Here is a 13,831-nt window from a genome sequence, read left to right on the forward strand (position 1 = left end):
CTCAATACCCCCCTCTTTCCTCACTGGCTACCACCCACCACTCTTAGCCTACCCCCTTCACAGCTGGGATCCGGGGCTAGCACCATCTCTCAGTCCACTGAAGATGGGGTTGGGGGGCGGTTATTGCTCTTGAAGGATTTCTACAGCTGGGGATACAGATGTCTTCATTCTGTCATCTTCTTGTTACGACTAGTTTTAAAAATCTGTCTCTATTGCATTCTTAAACCTGCCCACAACTCCCTTGGTGAATAGCAGTCAGATGAAAAATGCAGGGGAAGCAACTGTCCTTGATGGTCTCCATCCCCACGTCCACATATTCTCTGGTACCTAGCCTTCTCCTTTTTCTAGATCTTTCTAAAGAGGGAAGGACAGAGGTATTATTGCTGCTGGTGGCCTGGTGCTTTCTGCGTACTAAAGAAGAGGTTGTGGGAGGGTATGCACTCCCCCTTCTTCAGGGGGCTCAACTAAAGGTGGCCCTGGTGTGAAGGTATCTCCTTTGGCCTGGTTCCTGCTTCATGCCTGGTGTTTCACAGTGGCATCTGGCTCGACCCCTGGTTTTCCCATGGCATTCATGTGCTTACCCTCTCACACAGTGCTTATGTGGTAGAAAACAGGCAGGGGGACCCTGTGATCCCTACTCAGAGGAGCCATTGGTGTCTTTATAACCCCCGTCTATGGCCGAATGTTTAGCGCCTGTTCCACACAGGCACAGGACCAGGTGCTGTATCTGTGTGCTCTCATTTTGTGAATCCTCCTGACCACACTGTAGGTAACTTTGATTATAGTTATTTTTCCGATGAAAAACTAAAGTTTAGGAACTTGATAGCTAAGGGGTGGCAGGATTCCAACTCAGGTCTGCCTGAGTCCCAAAGTCATGCTCTTTCCTTCTGTGAGCCTATCCCTTCTGGGCATTCTCTCCATGCTAGAGAAAAGGACACTGAGTCCAACACATGTTTTGACACATTCCGAAAAGTCCTTGAGGCAGGTGGTAAGAGAAGGCCAAGCCCTGGCAGAGGGGACATGAGGGAGTGTGCAGGGAAGGCCAAGCCCTGGCAGAGGGGACATGAGGGAGTGTGCAGGGAAGGCCAAGCCCTGGCAGAGGGGACATGAGGGAGTGTGCAGGGAGAGGCAAATCATGCTAAGCCCAGGCCCCTCTCCCGTTGGGAATTTTCCATCAGAAAAGGGACGCTGCCTCCCACGACCACAGAGCTAGCAAGGGGTTCCAGCTTTGCCCTAATGGGGCGACTCTACCTTTGAAGGGCCTGTTTGTCTCCTTCCCTCAGCCGCCTGACTCCCTTCCCAGCTGCTGAAGGAGTTGAGTTATCCTCCAGCTAAGCCCATTCCCTGTATCATTTCAGAGGGGTAGCTTTGGATGAAGGGCAGTGCAAGGTTCAAGATTCAAGAGTTTGGGAAGGAGGGAAAAGGCAATAGCAATGTCCTTTTCAACAGGGAGAGCAAAGTATGCCATTTCCAGAATGCCAGGGAGTCTGTGCTTTCATGGTTTGACCTGGATGTTTTCAATAGTGCTATCTAATTAAATTTTCTGGCAAAGAAAAAACAACTACCAGACTCTAGGGAAAAACACTATGTATTTTTCCCAGCCTTGAGGATGCTGTCACAATCTGAATTTGGCTGGAGAAGATAAATTCAAAAATTATTTCACTCAGAAGAAAAAAATGCCTAAAAGGGGAAAGTGACTGTGAATACTGAGAATCTGCCCTGCAAAAAGAAGCAGGGTGTAACTGAGGCAGTCACACCTGTGATAAGAGCTGCAGATGTCAACATTTGTACCAAACAAACAGCCCTCCATGTGGTGGGAGAAAAGGCCTACGTGGACAAAATCAACTGCTTATTTTTTCAACCGCTTTATTGGTCAGATATCTAGAATTCATTATATAAATCTTTCAAAATAATGAGATATTACAAGAATAGTTTACAAGTCAGCTCTGATAGCACAAATACTTGACACAGGAAACCATTTTTACAAATACATGTGTTCTTATAAGAATACTTTAATAAAGAAAATAAGTCTCTGTATATCTTACAGCAAATTTTATGCAGTTTCTTTTTCCCATTCAAGCATCATTTTGGGTTTTCTAGTACAGCATGTCTATCCCTCCAACAAACCAAATTACAATCTGTGACTCCTCCTCACTTTCAAATGTTACTGAGATTCACACTGTTAAAGGGGTTTTGGGCTTCCTTTTCTAATCTTTCTTGAAATAAGAGAATTTGCGTACTCAGGCTGGAAGAGGTCATTGAGCAAACATTCTTCTGAAATAGAACTTGGATCAAGTTAATCACCAAGTTTGGTGAATGATCTTTTCACTTTCCACTCACGCTAGGCCAGCTAATAGTTCAAACCTACTGTTCCAAGTCCTTACTTTCCTGATAGATCCTAAACTGAAGAAAGGAAACTCGAAACAAGAGTGAAGTATAAATATCAAGAAAGGTAAAACACTTGCTACTGACTCAACAATATTTTTAAGTTCAAGGTCTCTCCCAGGCTGAAGATGGCAGAAGAGAATTATAAGAATGTGGCAGTAGTTGTATAAAATACTGAAAATCTGGAAAAAGTTAATCACTTAGGCCAGTGGTGTATCATTTCTAAAATGCCAGAAGACAACAGAATCAGACTGTGTAGCCAGCTGAACTCTGTACTTGACATTCTTACACTGTGGCTTTAATACAGCCCAACAGAGCCACTTGCCCAAGCAAGTGAACTACACCAGAGGAACGTCACAGAATACTGACCATGTTTACTTAAAGAGGCAGGGGAAATGTCAGGCATTCATTCCATCCCTTCACTGTTACTGAAAAGTGTGTCCACTTGGCAAAGCTTATTGTCTTACTTTTCAGGTAGCATGAATTAAAATCAAGAAACAAGCAGTATTCTACAGTCAAGTTCCTGAGTGCTCAGCTCCAATTAACCCACATCCCTTAAAAGGATTCTTTCATCAAGCCCTTGTCTGATAAAATGTCCCATTTTGCTTCTCTTTTACTTCTCTTGCTTTCGCCTTCTTACCCCAGTGTAACAAATTGTTACAGGATTTTACCAAAATGCCGCAGCAGTAGTTGGAAATGGGTTATTACCAGAAGTGTTCAATCACATTATCATGGGTCACATTTGCATATAACTAGGAGATGGCCAAAAAACGTCTACTGCAGAGATTTTGCAAATTCAGCATAGTCGATATATCCGTCGTTGTTCTTGTCATCATCTCTCAAAACACCATCTATTATGTTAATCAGTTCATCTTCGCTCACTGGTGGTGCCTGTTCACTTCCCTCCTACAAATACATAAACAATGATGAATTGCATCTTTACTAGACGTGTTTAGCCAATGTCCCAAATGTCCATGCTCGCAATGTGTCTAGAAATTCTTTTAATGTTCATATACAGCTTGTTTCTAGGAATCAACAAAGTCACATATCAGATAGTCAATTTATAATAATCCAATTTAGAAATTACATTTCCTAGTTAAGAGGTGAAATCAAAGCAATCAAATCCCTGCATATTTGTTTTAAAAATTACTGTTCCCTCTTTTCTAATTATAAAAGTAATACATGTTCATTATAGAAATCTGGGTCTAGCTTACACAGAACTATGAGTTTCAGATTCTACAGCCTACACACCATCCCAGAGAAAAGCTCACAGCTCAAGCCCTCTGAAGGGTCAGCTCGATGTGCAATCTGCCTGATAAAGTAGTGACATATTGGGAGAAGGCACTGTTAACCAGTAGAAGCTGTTATAATCTTGGAAGAGAATCTATTGCCCTGCTCCAGAATCAGGTATGTAGCAGGGTTTACTACTGGGTGCAAAGCTAACGCCATTCACCTCCTTGGCTGGTTCCTCCTTCACCACATCCCCAGGTTCTCCTCTGTGGCCACCACCATCCTCATAGTGAGGGATCCTAGCACCTCTCCCTAACACTAGTCTCTCCACCTGTCCATCAGTCCATCTCCCACAGCACAGGATCCTCCCAAAATAGTGACCTTCTCCCATGCAAAGCTGCTGGCACTCCTACTGCCTTCACAGCAAGACCCAACTTGCACTCCTGGCACCTATGTCATCGGAGGGGATGACATTAAATCTGGAGGCACGAGGTCTGGATTTTAGTTCCCTCACCTAGAAATGGGAGTAATGTGCCTGCCCCTGCCTGCATGGGCTGTTGCAAAGAGCAGCAAGATCTCTACCCAACCTAAAAGTGCTTGGACACTATGGAGCACTGTACAGTATGGCATAAACCCCAACTACTGCCAGGGCCCTCCATCCTGTGGTCCTGACTGGCTGTTCGTCTCAAATGAAATAGCTTCTTTCTCCTCTGCTCTGTATTAAGAATGGGGCCTGTTTTTTCAGGCACTGGCTGTCAAACTCTGGTGTGCAGCAGAAATGCTAAGGTACTGGGCTGGTGGAATGGCTCAAGTGACAGAGCACCTTTCTATCAAGCCTAGCAAGTGTGAGGCCCTGAATTCAAACCCCAGTACCGCCAAAAGAAAAAGCAAAACAAAACAAGAATCAGTCCACAGAAATGCTGAAGTACTAACGATTCAGATGCCTGGCCCTGGGGTGTCTGGCTCCGAAGGTCACCCCGAGGAAAGGACCAATGAACAGGAAGAGGTGGGAGAGAGCAACAGGCAGAGAAAGAATGAGCAGCACTACTGAGGCACGAGGACAGCACAGGTCATCAGAATGGGGACCGAGCTACCAAAGAGAGGTTTCCTCAGATACTGCCCACTGAGCCACTGCCTGACCTACCTCCTTATGGACATGGGTGATGGCTGTGGAGAGTTCTAAGCCGTCAAGCAAATTATTGCCATCATAATCGTGCATTTTGAAATAATGGAGCTGCAGTTCTTGTGGGGACATCTCCGCCTCTGGTTTGTTGATGACACCTTCTAGATGCTCCATGATATGCCTAAAAACCAACAGATTGTGCCAAAACCTTAAGGACTCAGAAAACTTCAAGATCTTCAGCTTCATTCAGCTCAGAAAACAGTGGCAGACCACACTCGAGGATGACACATGTAAACAGGGCCATGAAAGGGGCAGGGACAAAGCCCTGTTCATCTGTTATGCTAGCAGGATTAAGAATGGCTTTCCTCTTTATTATAAGAATTTTGTTTCAACACTTTTGGGCCATCAATTTAGAAATACTTTTTTTTGGTGGTAATGGGGTTTGAACTCAGGGCCTCATGCTTGCTAGGCATACACTCTACCCACTTGAGCCACGTACCAGCCCCTTAAAAATACTTTTTAAATCCAGGAGCCAATGGTTCACCCCTATAATCTTAGCTACTCAGAAGGCAGAGATCAAGAGGATTGCGGTTCAAAGCCAGCCTGGGCAAATAATTTGTGATACCCTATCTCAAAAAAAAAAAAAAAACCTCCACAAAAAAGGGCTGGTGGAGTGGCTCCAGGTATAGGCCCTGAGTTCAAATCCCAATACTGAAAAAAAATACTTTTTAAAAAGCAATTCATGGCTAATAAAGTTTATATTTGAGCAGCTGAGTACAGAAGCTAGGACAAATGATTCAGTGTCACTAAAAAAAGTCTTTTCAGAGTTAAGAAACTTTAATTACATTCGGGATTCTTCTATTCCTACCATATCTGTTGAGTGTGTCTATGTGCATGTGCACATATACGTACATCTGTCTGTCTGTCTGTGGTGAAAGAGAGACTGAATTCAGACAAGTAATTTATACTATTTGTGCCTCAATATCCTCCGTCTATGATAAGATGAAATAAACTTCCTCCACATAGCTAGGAGTAAGGGAAAGAGGACTGGGTATGCCTTTGCTTCGGGCTACAGCTGTAGATAGCAGGGAAGCCCCTGGACCCCAACCCCAGCCGAATACATACTCTTGGTCATGCACTGTGTTCTTATCCAGGCCCACGCTGCTAGGATGGGGGACACCAGCCCCAGGCTCCTGGGCCCTGGCACCTGGAGCACAAAAAGTCCAGAGCAGGCCACACAGGAAGGGGGCTCTGAGTAGCCGGAGGGATCTCATGGTCACCGGTACCTGGGAGGTGGGGAATACAGAAGATGAAGGCAGAGCACCAGAGCTAGGATTTCTTGTAAGACTCAACACAGCACACTTCTGGGAAACCCTGAGAGCCAGTGAGGTTGGGGATGAGAGCCTGTCAAACTGGGCCCAAGGCCAGCTCTGCCAGCAGACTGCAGGATGACCCTGGGCTCTCTAGGTCCCCAATCACTCATATGGGGTTGGGGGGGCCTTCCCAATGCTTCCTGACATACCTTCAGAGGGTCAAGCAGCACCACGAGAGCTTAAAAGATCAGTCCTGCCTACATGCTCACAGTCTACCAAGAGAAACACTTCTGATGGGACCACTAAAAGCAGAGAGCAAGGTGGACTCAAGAAAGAAAAGCCCTCTGGGAGCTCAGAGGAAATCTCCTTGGGTGATGGAAAACCAGAGAAAACTTACAGACATGGTGACGCTTCAGCTAGGCCTGAACAGACGTGCAGGGATGGAGGACTGAGGGTATAACGCAAGCACACAAGTGGGAAAGAAAGCACACACAGTTTCGTCTCTCAGGAGGGTAGGCAGCAGACAGCAGCAGATAAGAGCAAAGGTGAATAGGCCATACTGGACACGTCATTGCTTAGCAGGTGAAGGGGTTGACATTTCCTGAGGATAAATGGGGAGCAACTAATGATTCGTGACAGGAAGATGAGATCAGAGCTTGGCTCCAGACTGACTCATCTGGCAGCTCCATGGTGCAGAGCAGAGACAGGAGCACGGGAGCTGAGGGAGGTAATAAGGCAGGTCAGACCAACCTCTACAGCAGTGGGTGTGGAGACAGGGACATCAGCTCCTGTCTTATCTACCTCCCAGAGTTGCAATCACAGACGAGATTGCAGAGAGACTGCACTAGAAAGTTAAGTTACACAGAAGTTAGGATTCTATCCCATCTTCCCAGGGCTTCATGATGCTTGGAACTGTGTTCAACAAGAAAACTCAGTCAGCCACAGAGCAAGCTCCCTGAGGACAGGAAGTACTCTTCTCAACAGTATCCCCGTTGAGGGTCAGGTAAGCCTCTAATAACTGTTGGTTCAACTGGAAGTCCTGTTCCTTCTTGGGACTTAGAGACTGACCTGAAAAAGGTGAAGAACAACTGGCGACTTACGTAACAAAACTTAGAAAAGACCTGACCAAACATTCGCTTCCCAAAAAGCAGAGCAAATTCTGCTGGATAGTAAGAGCCAGTGGCTCCTTACAGGGCCAAGAGCATCTCAGCCCCAAACCTACAGCAGTAAAGATAAAGCCTAAGTGCAACTGGTCCCACTCTTACACATGCTGTCCTCAAAGAACACATCAAGCTGCCACCGCCTCTTCTCTATGCCTGGGGCTGGGAAGCAAGTTACAGCCATCATCCATCCTAAAAGGCTCTTAGGGAGGACCCTGAGAGTATGTCACCCTATGACATTTAGAAAAATTTCCCGAATCCATTTTACCCATCCTTTTATGGCTTTCTCCTTAAAGGGGACAACAGTCACTGGGACATGTAACGTCCAGGGTAGTAAAAGGCAGCATCTAGTTTTACTCCCGGTCAGCGACATTATAATGCAATCTGTCATACTGCATAGAGAGCAAGAGGTGGATGTCACAGGAAACAGCACTGCTGGGCGCCAGTGGCTCACGCCTGTAATCTTAGCTACTCAGGAGTAAGTTCAGGAGGATCATGGTTCGAAGCCAGCCTGGGCAAATAGTTTGAGAGACCCTATCTGGAAAAAAATCATCACAAAAAAGGGCTGGCAGAGTGGCTCAAGGTATAGACCCTGAGTTCAAACCCCAGGACTGCCAAAAAAAAAAAAAAAAGCCTTTTTGCTGGAGGTGTGGCTCCCAGTAGCAGAGTGACTGCTGCCCGGAAATTTCAAGACCCTAAATTCAAACTCCAGTACCTAAAAAAAAGACTGCAAAAAATAATTCACTTTGGGGGGAGAAATGACCCAAACAATGTATGCACATGTGAATAAATGAATTAAAAAAAAAAAGAATAATTCACTTTTGCAAAATAGAAAAATGGGCAAATGTAATATAATAATATAATAAATATGATATAATATAACATAGTTATATGTGGAATACTCTCAGGATCTTCCCTAATACATGCATGTGTGTATATACATATATATATATATATACACACACACACACACATACATGTATCTCATACATAAAACAATGACTAAAAACTGTGAACAAAGATTGTTGAATTATGAGATTAGGAGTCACTGTGATTGTTTCTTACTTTTTCCACTGTTTCAAAATGTCTACCATACCACACATTTCTGTATAAATGTGTATTTAATGTAATCTCTTCCATAATTTTGTTCCAATACTACATGGATGACATGATTTCTGGTTCTTTTTTTTTTTTTTTCCGGTTTACAGAAATTGATTATAATTGTTGACATTTACTTTCCTATCCCAGAGCATCCCTCTGGTTGCCTTTCAAAGGGTGAGCAGCATGCTTGCTGCTGCCATATAAGCCCTGAAAGCCAAAAATACATTATTAATCATAGTCAAAAAACCTGTGTAATGCTTTTTTTTAACCGTATGGTATACAGTATCTAGTTAATTCTTAGCTCCAGAAACTAATTCAAAAGCAGCAACAAATCACACTTCCAATTTTACCAAAGCTACTGCCACTGAACCTGGTACCAGAAAACAAGGTCTTAAGTTACTCCTAGCAGTGACTGTTATGTTGAACTCACTGTGTAGTGGCTGACTCACTCTGTAGCCCAGGCCAGAGCATAACAAATTGCTCTGAACCCAAAACTTGGAGTTCTAGGTCAGGAAGGACCAGAGAAGGGATCCAGTTCCTACAGAGCCCTTCAGACTCATTTACATCCAATGTGTTTCTCCAACAAGCCCTCTTTTTGCTTTTTGTTTGTTTGCTAGCTTGCTTGTTTTTGAGACAGGGTGTCATTATGTAATGGGCCAGGCCATCCTGGAGGTCGTTATATAGTCCAGGTTGGCCTCAACCTTGTGATACTCCTACCTCAGCCTCCCAAGTGCTAGGATTATAGGCATGCCCCGTCACACCTGACTTCTAGCAAACCTTTTGAGTCTGGCTTAGGTGTTCTTCCCACATGCTCCCTTCACAAGACTCCTGTCCATCACTGAGGACAGCTGTGAACACAATCTTAGAAACTGCCTGATTACTTGTCAGTGCACCTTGCTAGACCAGCTGTGAGAGGACAGTCCCAACACAGGGCACAGTGCCTAGTGCAGAGACTGATGATTCTCAGTCTGTGTGTATGTCATGGTCCTTGGGGAGTTGGAGAGTCACCACAGATATGCTGCTAAGTTTTGATGTCAATGTAATTAAGAACAGGACTCAGATAGACAGTTCAGCTTAGTGATCTCTAAACTCATGACACCTTTTCCTTTAACTACATGGTTGGATACCAAGTATTTCAAACTGGGGTGCATAAAGGGATGTTTTCTACTCAGGTAATATCAAAAAGCAATCAAGTGATTAATAATACAGGAAATGTGAGTCCAAATTATCCCTTATCTAAAGAAGAGAGCAAAGTTTCAACTTGTCCCACTTTGGTTTGCTGTTGCAGGTTTCTAATCATTAAAACACAACAAAAGCCACTTCTAAACACATAAAAGTTCCCCAATAAGGATTCTGAATGGTACCTAACAAATTAGACTCCTCACAATCAAAAGGAAACATAGGACTGGCAGATTGGCTCAAGCAGTAAAAGTGCCTGCCTAGCAAGCATGAGGCCCTGAGTTCAAACCCCAGTACTGAAAAAAAAAAAAAAGTTTTAATACAATATAAACTATTCCATTCTGCCCAAAGAATAAGTTGCATCATCTACATCTAACTACTTAGTTCAAGGCCATGGGCACAAAGCCTAGAAGATAAAACCCCAGGAGTTCCCAAGTTCGCTTGCCTTCTTAAGGAAATTATAAAGGCCAGGCTGGAGAAAAATCCAAGAGAGAGATTTCTGCCAAGAGACTTCAGAATGCAAACCAATGCCTTGATATCCGTCATAAGGGGCAGCCTCAATCCTGGGAAGGAGGTGCTGGACCACAGTCAGTAATGGGGCTTTTACAGTACCTTAACTCTAACAAGGCTCCTTGCGCTGCTCCAGCAACTTCCTCCTGCCCCACAGCCCTAGCTCCCACTGGTGCCATCTGTCCATTCATTCTAGGCCTAGTTTAAATGTCACCAAGAGTTGTCATTTAGCCAATACCACTTACTCCCTCCTCTGACCTCAGTCAGCAGCCTTTTACGCTCATTTAACCTTAACATATGGTCACATACCGCTCTCCTTTTCTATTTTTCTCTTTTCCTCCCTCTCCTAGGGCCAGGCCCCTGTCTTCCCTCTCATTTGCTTGCTAAGCCCTCCTGATTCAGATACAGTCTGAATCAGGGCAATGGGTCTTGGCACATCGTTGTGTTGTTCCTTATCACAGAGGCTGTGACCTAAGCTGGCATTTCCCTTTGGAGCTCTCCCACCACTGGTTTGGCCTGGGTCACCCTTCCTTCTCATTGTGTCATTATTCCTATCAGCACATGAGAGTTTGCCAGTCTTCCTCCTAACAGCTGTTGGCAGCTTTTCTCTGAGGCCAGGGGCCCTGAGTTAAGAATTCACACTTGAAATAGCCACACTCACTAACATCCAGACATCCTGTACTCAGAGCCAATGTTAAAGAAAATTCTGACCAGTTCTTCCCCCATTTATCACTGCAATAGTCTTGGACTAAAAGAAAATAATCAAGTTCATAGGCTAAAGAAATCTCTACATGGGCTAAGGGTTGAGAACTGGTTTTGAAAATGCTGGCATTTAATAGCTTAATCTAACTGCTCACTCGAGGAGCCCAAAAAGAAGTCATGATTTACTTATAGTAAATTTAACCAACATATTAAAAGTCTGGTAACATATAAAGAGTAGAATGGCACAGATACTAAAGTCACTAATGTGACCCAGGTAAACTCTTCTCACACAGATGACACCTGGTGGAAAGGAGAGACCACTAACAGACATGCATAGAGTACCACAGAAGCCCAACTCATATCTGGAACGGCACATGAAGCATGAGGCACATTTCAACCAAAGGCTAGTGCTTCTGGCTGAAGGAACACACTGTACTGAAGCCTGGAAGGGGCCCAGAAGGTACCTGGTCCAATCTAGGAACTAAGGATACAATAAAGTTGAAGATGGACGAGTCTTCAGTAAAGTACCAAGAGGACAGATCACAAAAGGCTTTTGCAAGCCCTGTTCAAGAGCTTGGAAGAGCAATGAGAATTCACAGAAGGATAAGGAAATGGGAGAGGGAATTGGAGAACAGATGAGATTTCTGTTTTAAGACCATGGCTCTAGCTCACCTGCACTGAACAACGTGCAGAGGATCAAGAAATGATGTAAGGAACCGTCCCAGTCAAGAGGCTATTGAGGTGGTCCAGAGGAGCAGGGAGGGGGGCCTGAATCAGCTAAGGCTGGACAAGTGAAAGCTTTGAATAGATTCGGGGTGGGCGGGGAGGGGCGGTAAAGGAGCGCAGGTGAAAATGACGCCCAGGTTTCTGGTGTGGGTACCTGCATGGATAGCGGTATCATGCGAAGGAAGGGAAATCAGCTTCTCCTGCCTTCCCACTCCCACCCGGCTCAGCCTAGCCAACCCTGCCGCCAGGACCTGTGAGTCTCCCCAGAAGAAGAAGGGAAGCCAGAGGCAGACTGGAAGTAGGTAATGCCTCCGGCCGACGTGCTTTCGGACCCAAACAGATGGACCCACCGCCAAGTCCTGGGGCCCCCAGGGGCCAGCCAAGAGGGCGGTGACCGACCCGGCTGGACCCGCCAACCTCCAAAGCCCCCAGTAGGGACACAGGCTTCTGCCCCAGGGGACAGGCCCGGTTCCTGGCCGCCAAGCGTCTCGAGACCGCCCGAGGGGCGACCGCCCACCCAGCCGCCCCCGCCTCCCATCCTGAGCCCCGGGCCCCATGGATCCCGCGCCACTGCGGACGACTGTAGCCCACCGGCCTAAGAGTCGGACCTCACCACCCACGAGTTTACTCACCCTCACTATCCCAACCACAGACGCGAAGCTCTTCGGCGTGAACCAGCCAGCCCCTGTCCCCAGGACACTCTTTCTAGGCCGGGCGCCCCGCCCCCGAGAGGCCACGCATGCGCGCTGCCCTCGGCCCGCCCATTGGCGCCGCAGGCCCCGCCCCCTGCCCGGCCGGCTCGCCTGAGTCCACGTGTAACTGGCTGCCGACGCGACCCGCCTCCTGAGGGCGACACCCGGGTACAGCTAGAGCTGGGCTCCGGGGGTCCCGCAGATTCCAAAGCAGTCCGGGAATCCTCAGGAACGTAGTTCGGCGCGGGACGTAAACTGGCGCATCCAGCATGGGCGGACTCCAAAGCTGGCTCCAGCTCCGCCTTCAGTTTACTTTTGCGGGTCCATTGGTTCCTCTTGGCTACGAGTTGGGAAGAAAGACAGTAGGAACCGTAACTCTGCCTCTAATGAAATGGCTAGAAGACGCTGATAGCAGCTTTGGGACCTGCGTTTCCCACATCCGCCTACTTCCAAACTTCTTGCTCCGTTTCGCAACCCCGCCAGCCTCAATCCTTACTCACTAACAAGTCCCATCAAGACTATGGGTGACCCAGTTCAAATACCACCTGTTCTGAAATTGGTTGCTTTGCTTTTATTATTTGAGAGAAGACAATTTGCTTCCCAAAACGAATAGGTAATACTGTGCAATCCTGCTTTTACCCTTGCTCCTGGTTCAGCGAATACCTGTAAACCAGATGGATAAGTTAGTACAGGTCTGTCATGTTTAAAATCCTTTTTCCCATTTGTATTCATAAAGATACAGGTTTTTTTTTATATGAGTCTGTCTGGATCCAAAAAGGGAGAGACAAAGTTAAGTAGGGAGGTGATCCCAGAATGCTTCCTGCAGCCTGCTTTAATAGATCAGTGCCTTGAAAGTTGGGCAAGGCCTGACTGCTTCATTCTTCTACCTTCATCTAAAATTAAAATGTAGGGAGGAGAAATGCCTAAACAATGTATGCACATATGAATTTTTTAAAAAAAGGTCAAAGTGCAAAAATTCATGAGAAATAGGTACCAGTTTCTCTTTTATTTACTTTAGGGATCCATCTACTCAAGTAGATTGCATGACACATTTTTACAAGTAAGTTTTATGGTTTTACAAGCCCCTTCTTTTTTCCTTTTTGAAGGTTATCTTAGAAATGCAACAGCAAACAAAACAACAGCTGAATGCTTTTAAAGGCTATTGGTATTTACCATGCATTTAACCATACATGGATATTAAGGCCATTCTTTCAAAACTACCAAGATTTGGTAGATGGCACCTTCTACCTGGTGGGGAAAAAAAACTGTCGTAAGGTGTTCTTGCATTGCCTCCAAATGAACAAATTCTGATGATTTTTCTTGTCTTTGCAAACAATCACTGGATTTCTGTGTATCTATTCTCCCCTTAATGTTTAATTTGGAATAAAGTTATTTTGCCTGTTCAAAAAAAAAATTAAAATGTAAACCTTATCCCAGAGAAAAATCCTAGGATCCCTAAGTCCCTAAAGGAACCCTATTGATTCAATATCCTTCTTTCCTTACTCTGAACTTTGGGTTGTTTTGATCTAGTTCATTCCAGGTGCCTTGCACCTGCCATTCCTTTATTCATCCATCCCTCCATTTGTTCATTTATTCATTAAGTCAATAACAGTTCTTTGTGTACCTTCTTCATACTAAGTAGCTAAGTAAGACATGGTATCTTTCTTTAAGAAACTCAGAGCCAGATGCCCGTGGCTCATGCCTGTAATC

At 45.3% G+C, this 13,831-nt stretch overlaps 1 protein-coding gene across 1 annotated transcript; it reads right to left on the reverse strand.

Moving 5' to 3' along the window:
- Positions 1-1,849: 1,849 nt before the first annotated feature.
- On the reverse strand, positions 1,850-12,174 carry Mcfd2 (multiple coagulation factor deficiency 2, ER cargo receptor complex subunit). Its single transcript, XM_020179288.2, has 4 exons — positions 12,062-12,174; positions 5,864-6,024; positions 4,760-4,919; positions 1,850-3,291 (listed from the first exon to the last, which is right to left on the reverse strand). Exons 2-4 carry the CDS (start codon positions 6,010-6,012, stop codon positions 3,160-3,162), a joined length of 441 nt encoding a protein of 146 aa, XP_020034877.2. The 5' UTR covers positions 6,013-6,024; positions 12,062-12,174; the 3' UTR covers positions 1,850-3,159.
- Positions 12,175-13,831: the final 1,657 nt, after the last annotated feature.

Source organism: Castor canadensis, chromosome 12 (genome assembly GCF_047511655.1).
Source record: "Castor canadensis chromosome 12, mCasCan1.hap1v2, whole genome shotgun sequence".
Lineage (NCBI taxonomy): Eukaryota > Metazoa > Chordata > Mammalia > Rodentia > Castoridae > Castor > Castor canadensis.

Coding starts and splice junctions, on each gene's coding strand:
- Mcfd2 (XM_020179288.2), bottom strand. CDS start 6,012: ATGAGATCCCTCCGGCTACTCAGAGCCCCCTTCCTGTGTGGCCTGCTC. Junction 4,920..5,863: donor AACACAGTGCATGACCAAGA/GTATGTATTCGG, acceptor GTTGGTTTTTAG/GCATATCATGGAGCATCTAG. Junction 3,292..4,759: donor TCACCCATGTCCATAAGGAG/GTAGGTCAGGCA, acceptor ATGTATTTGTAG/GAGGGAAGTGAACAGGCACC.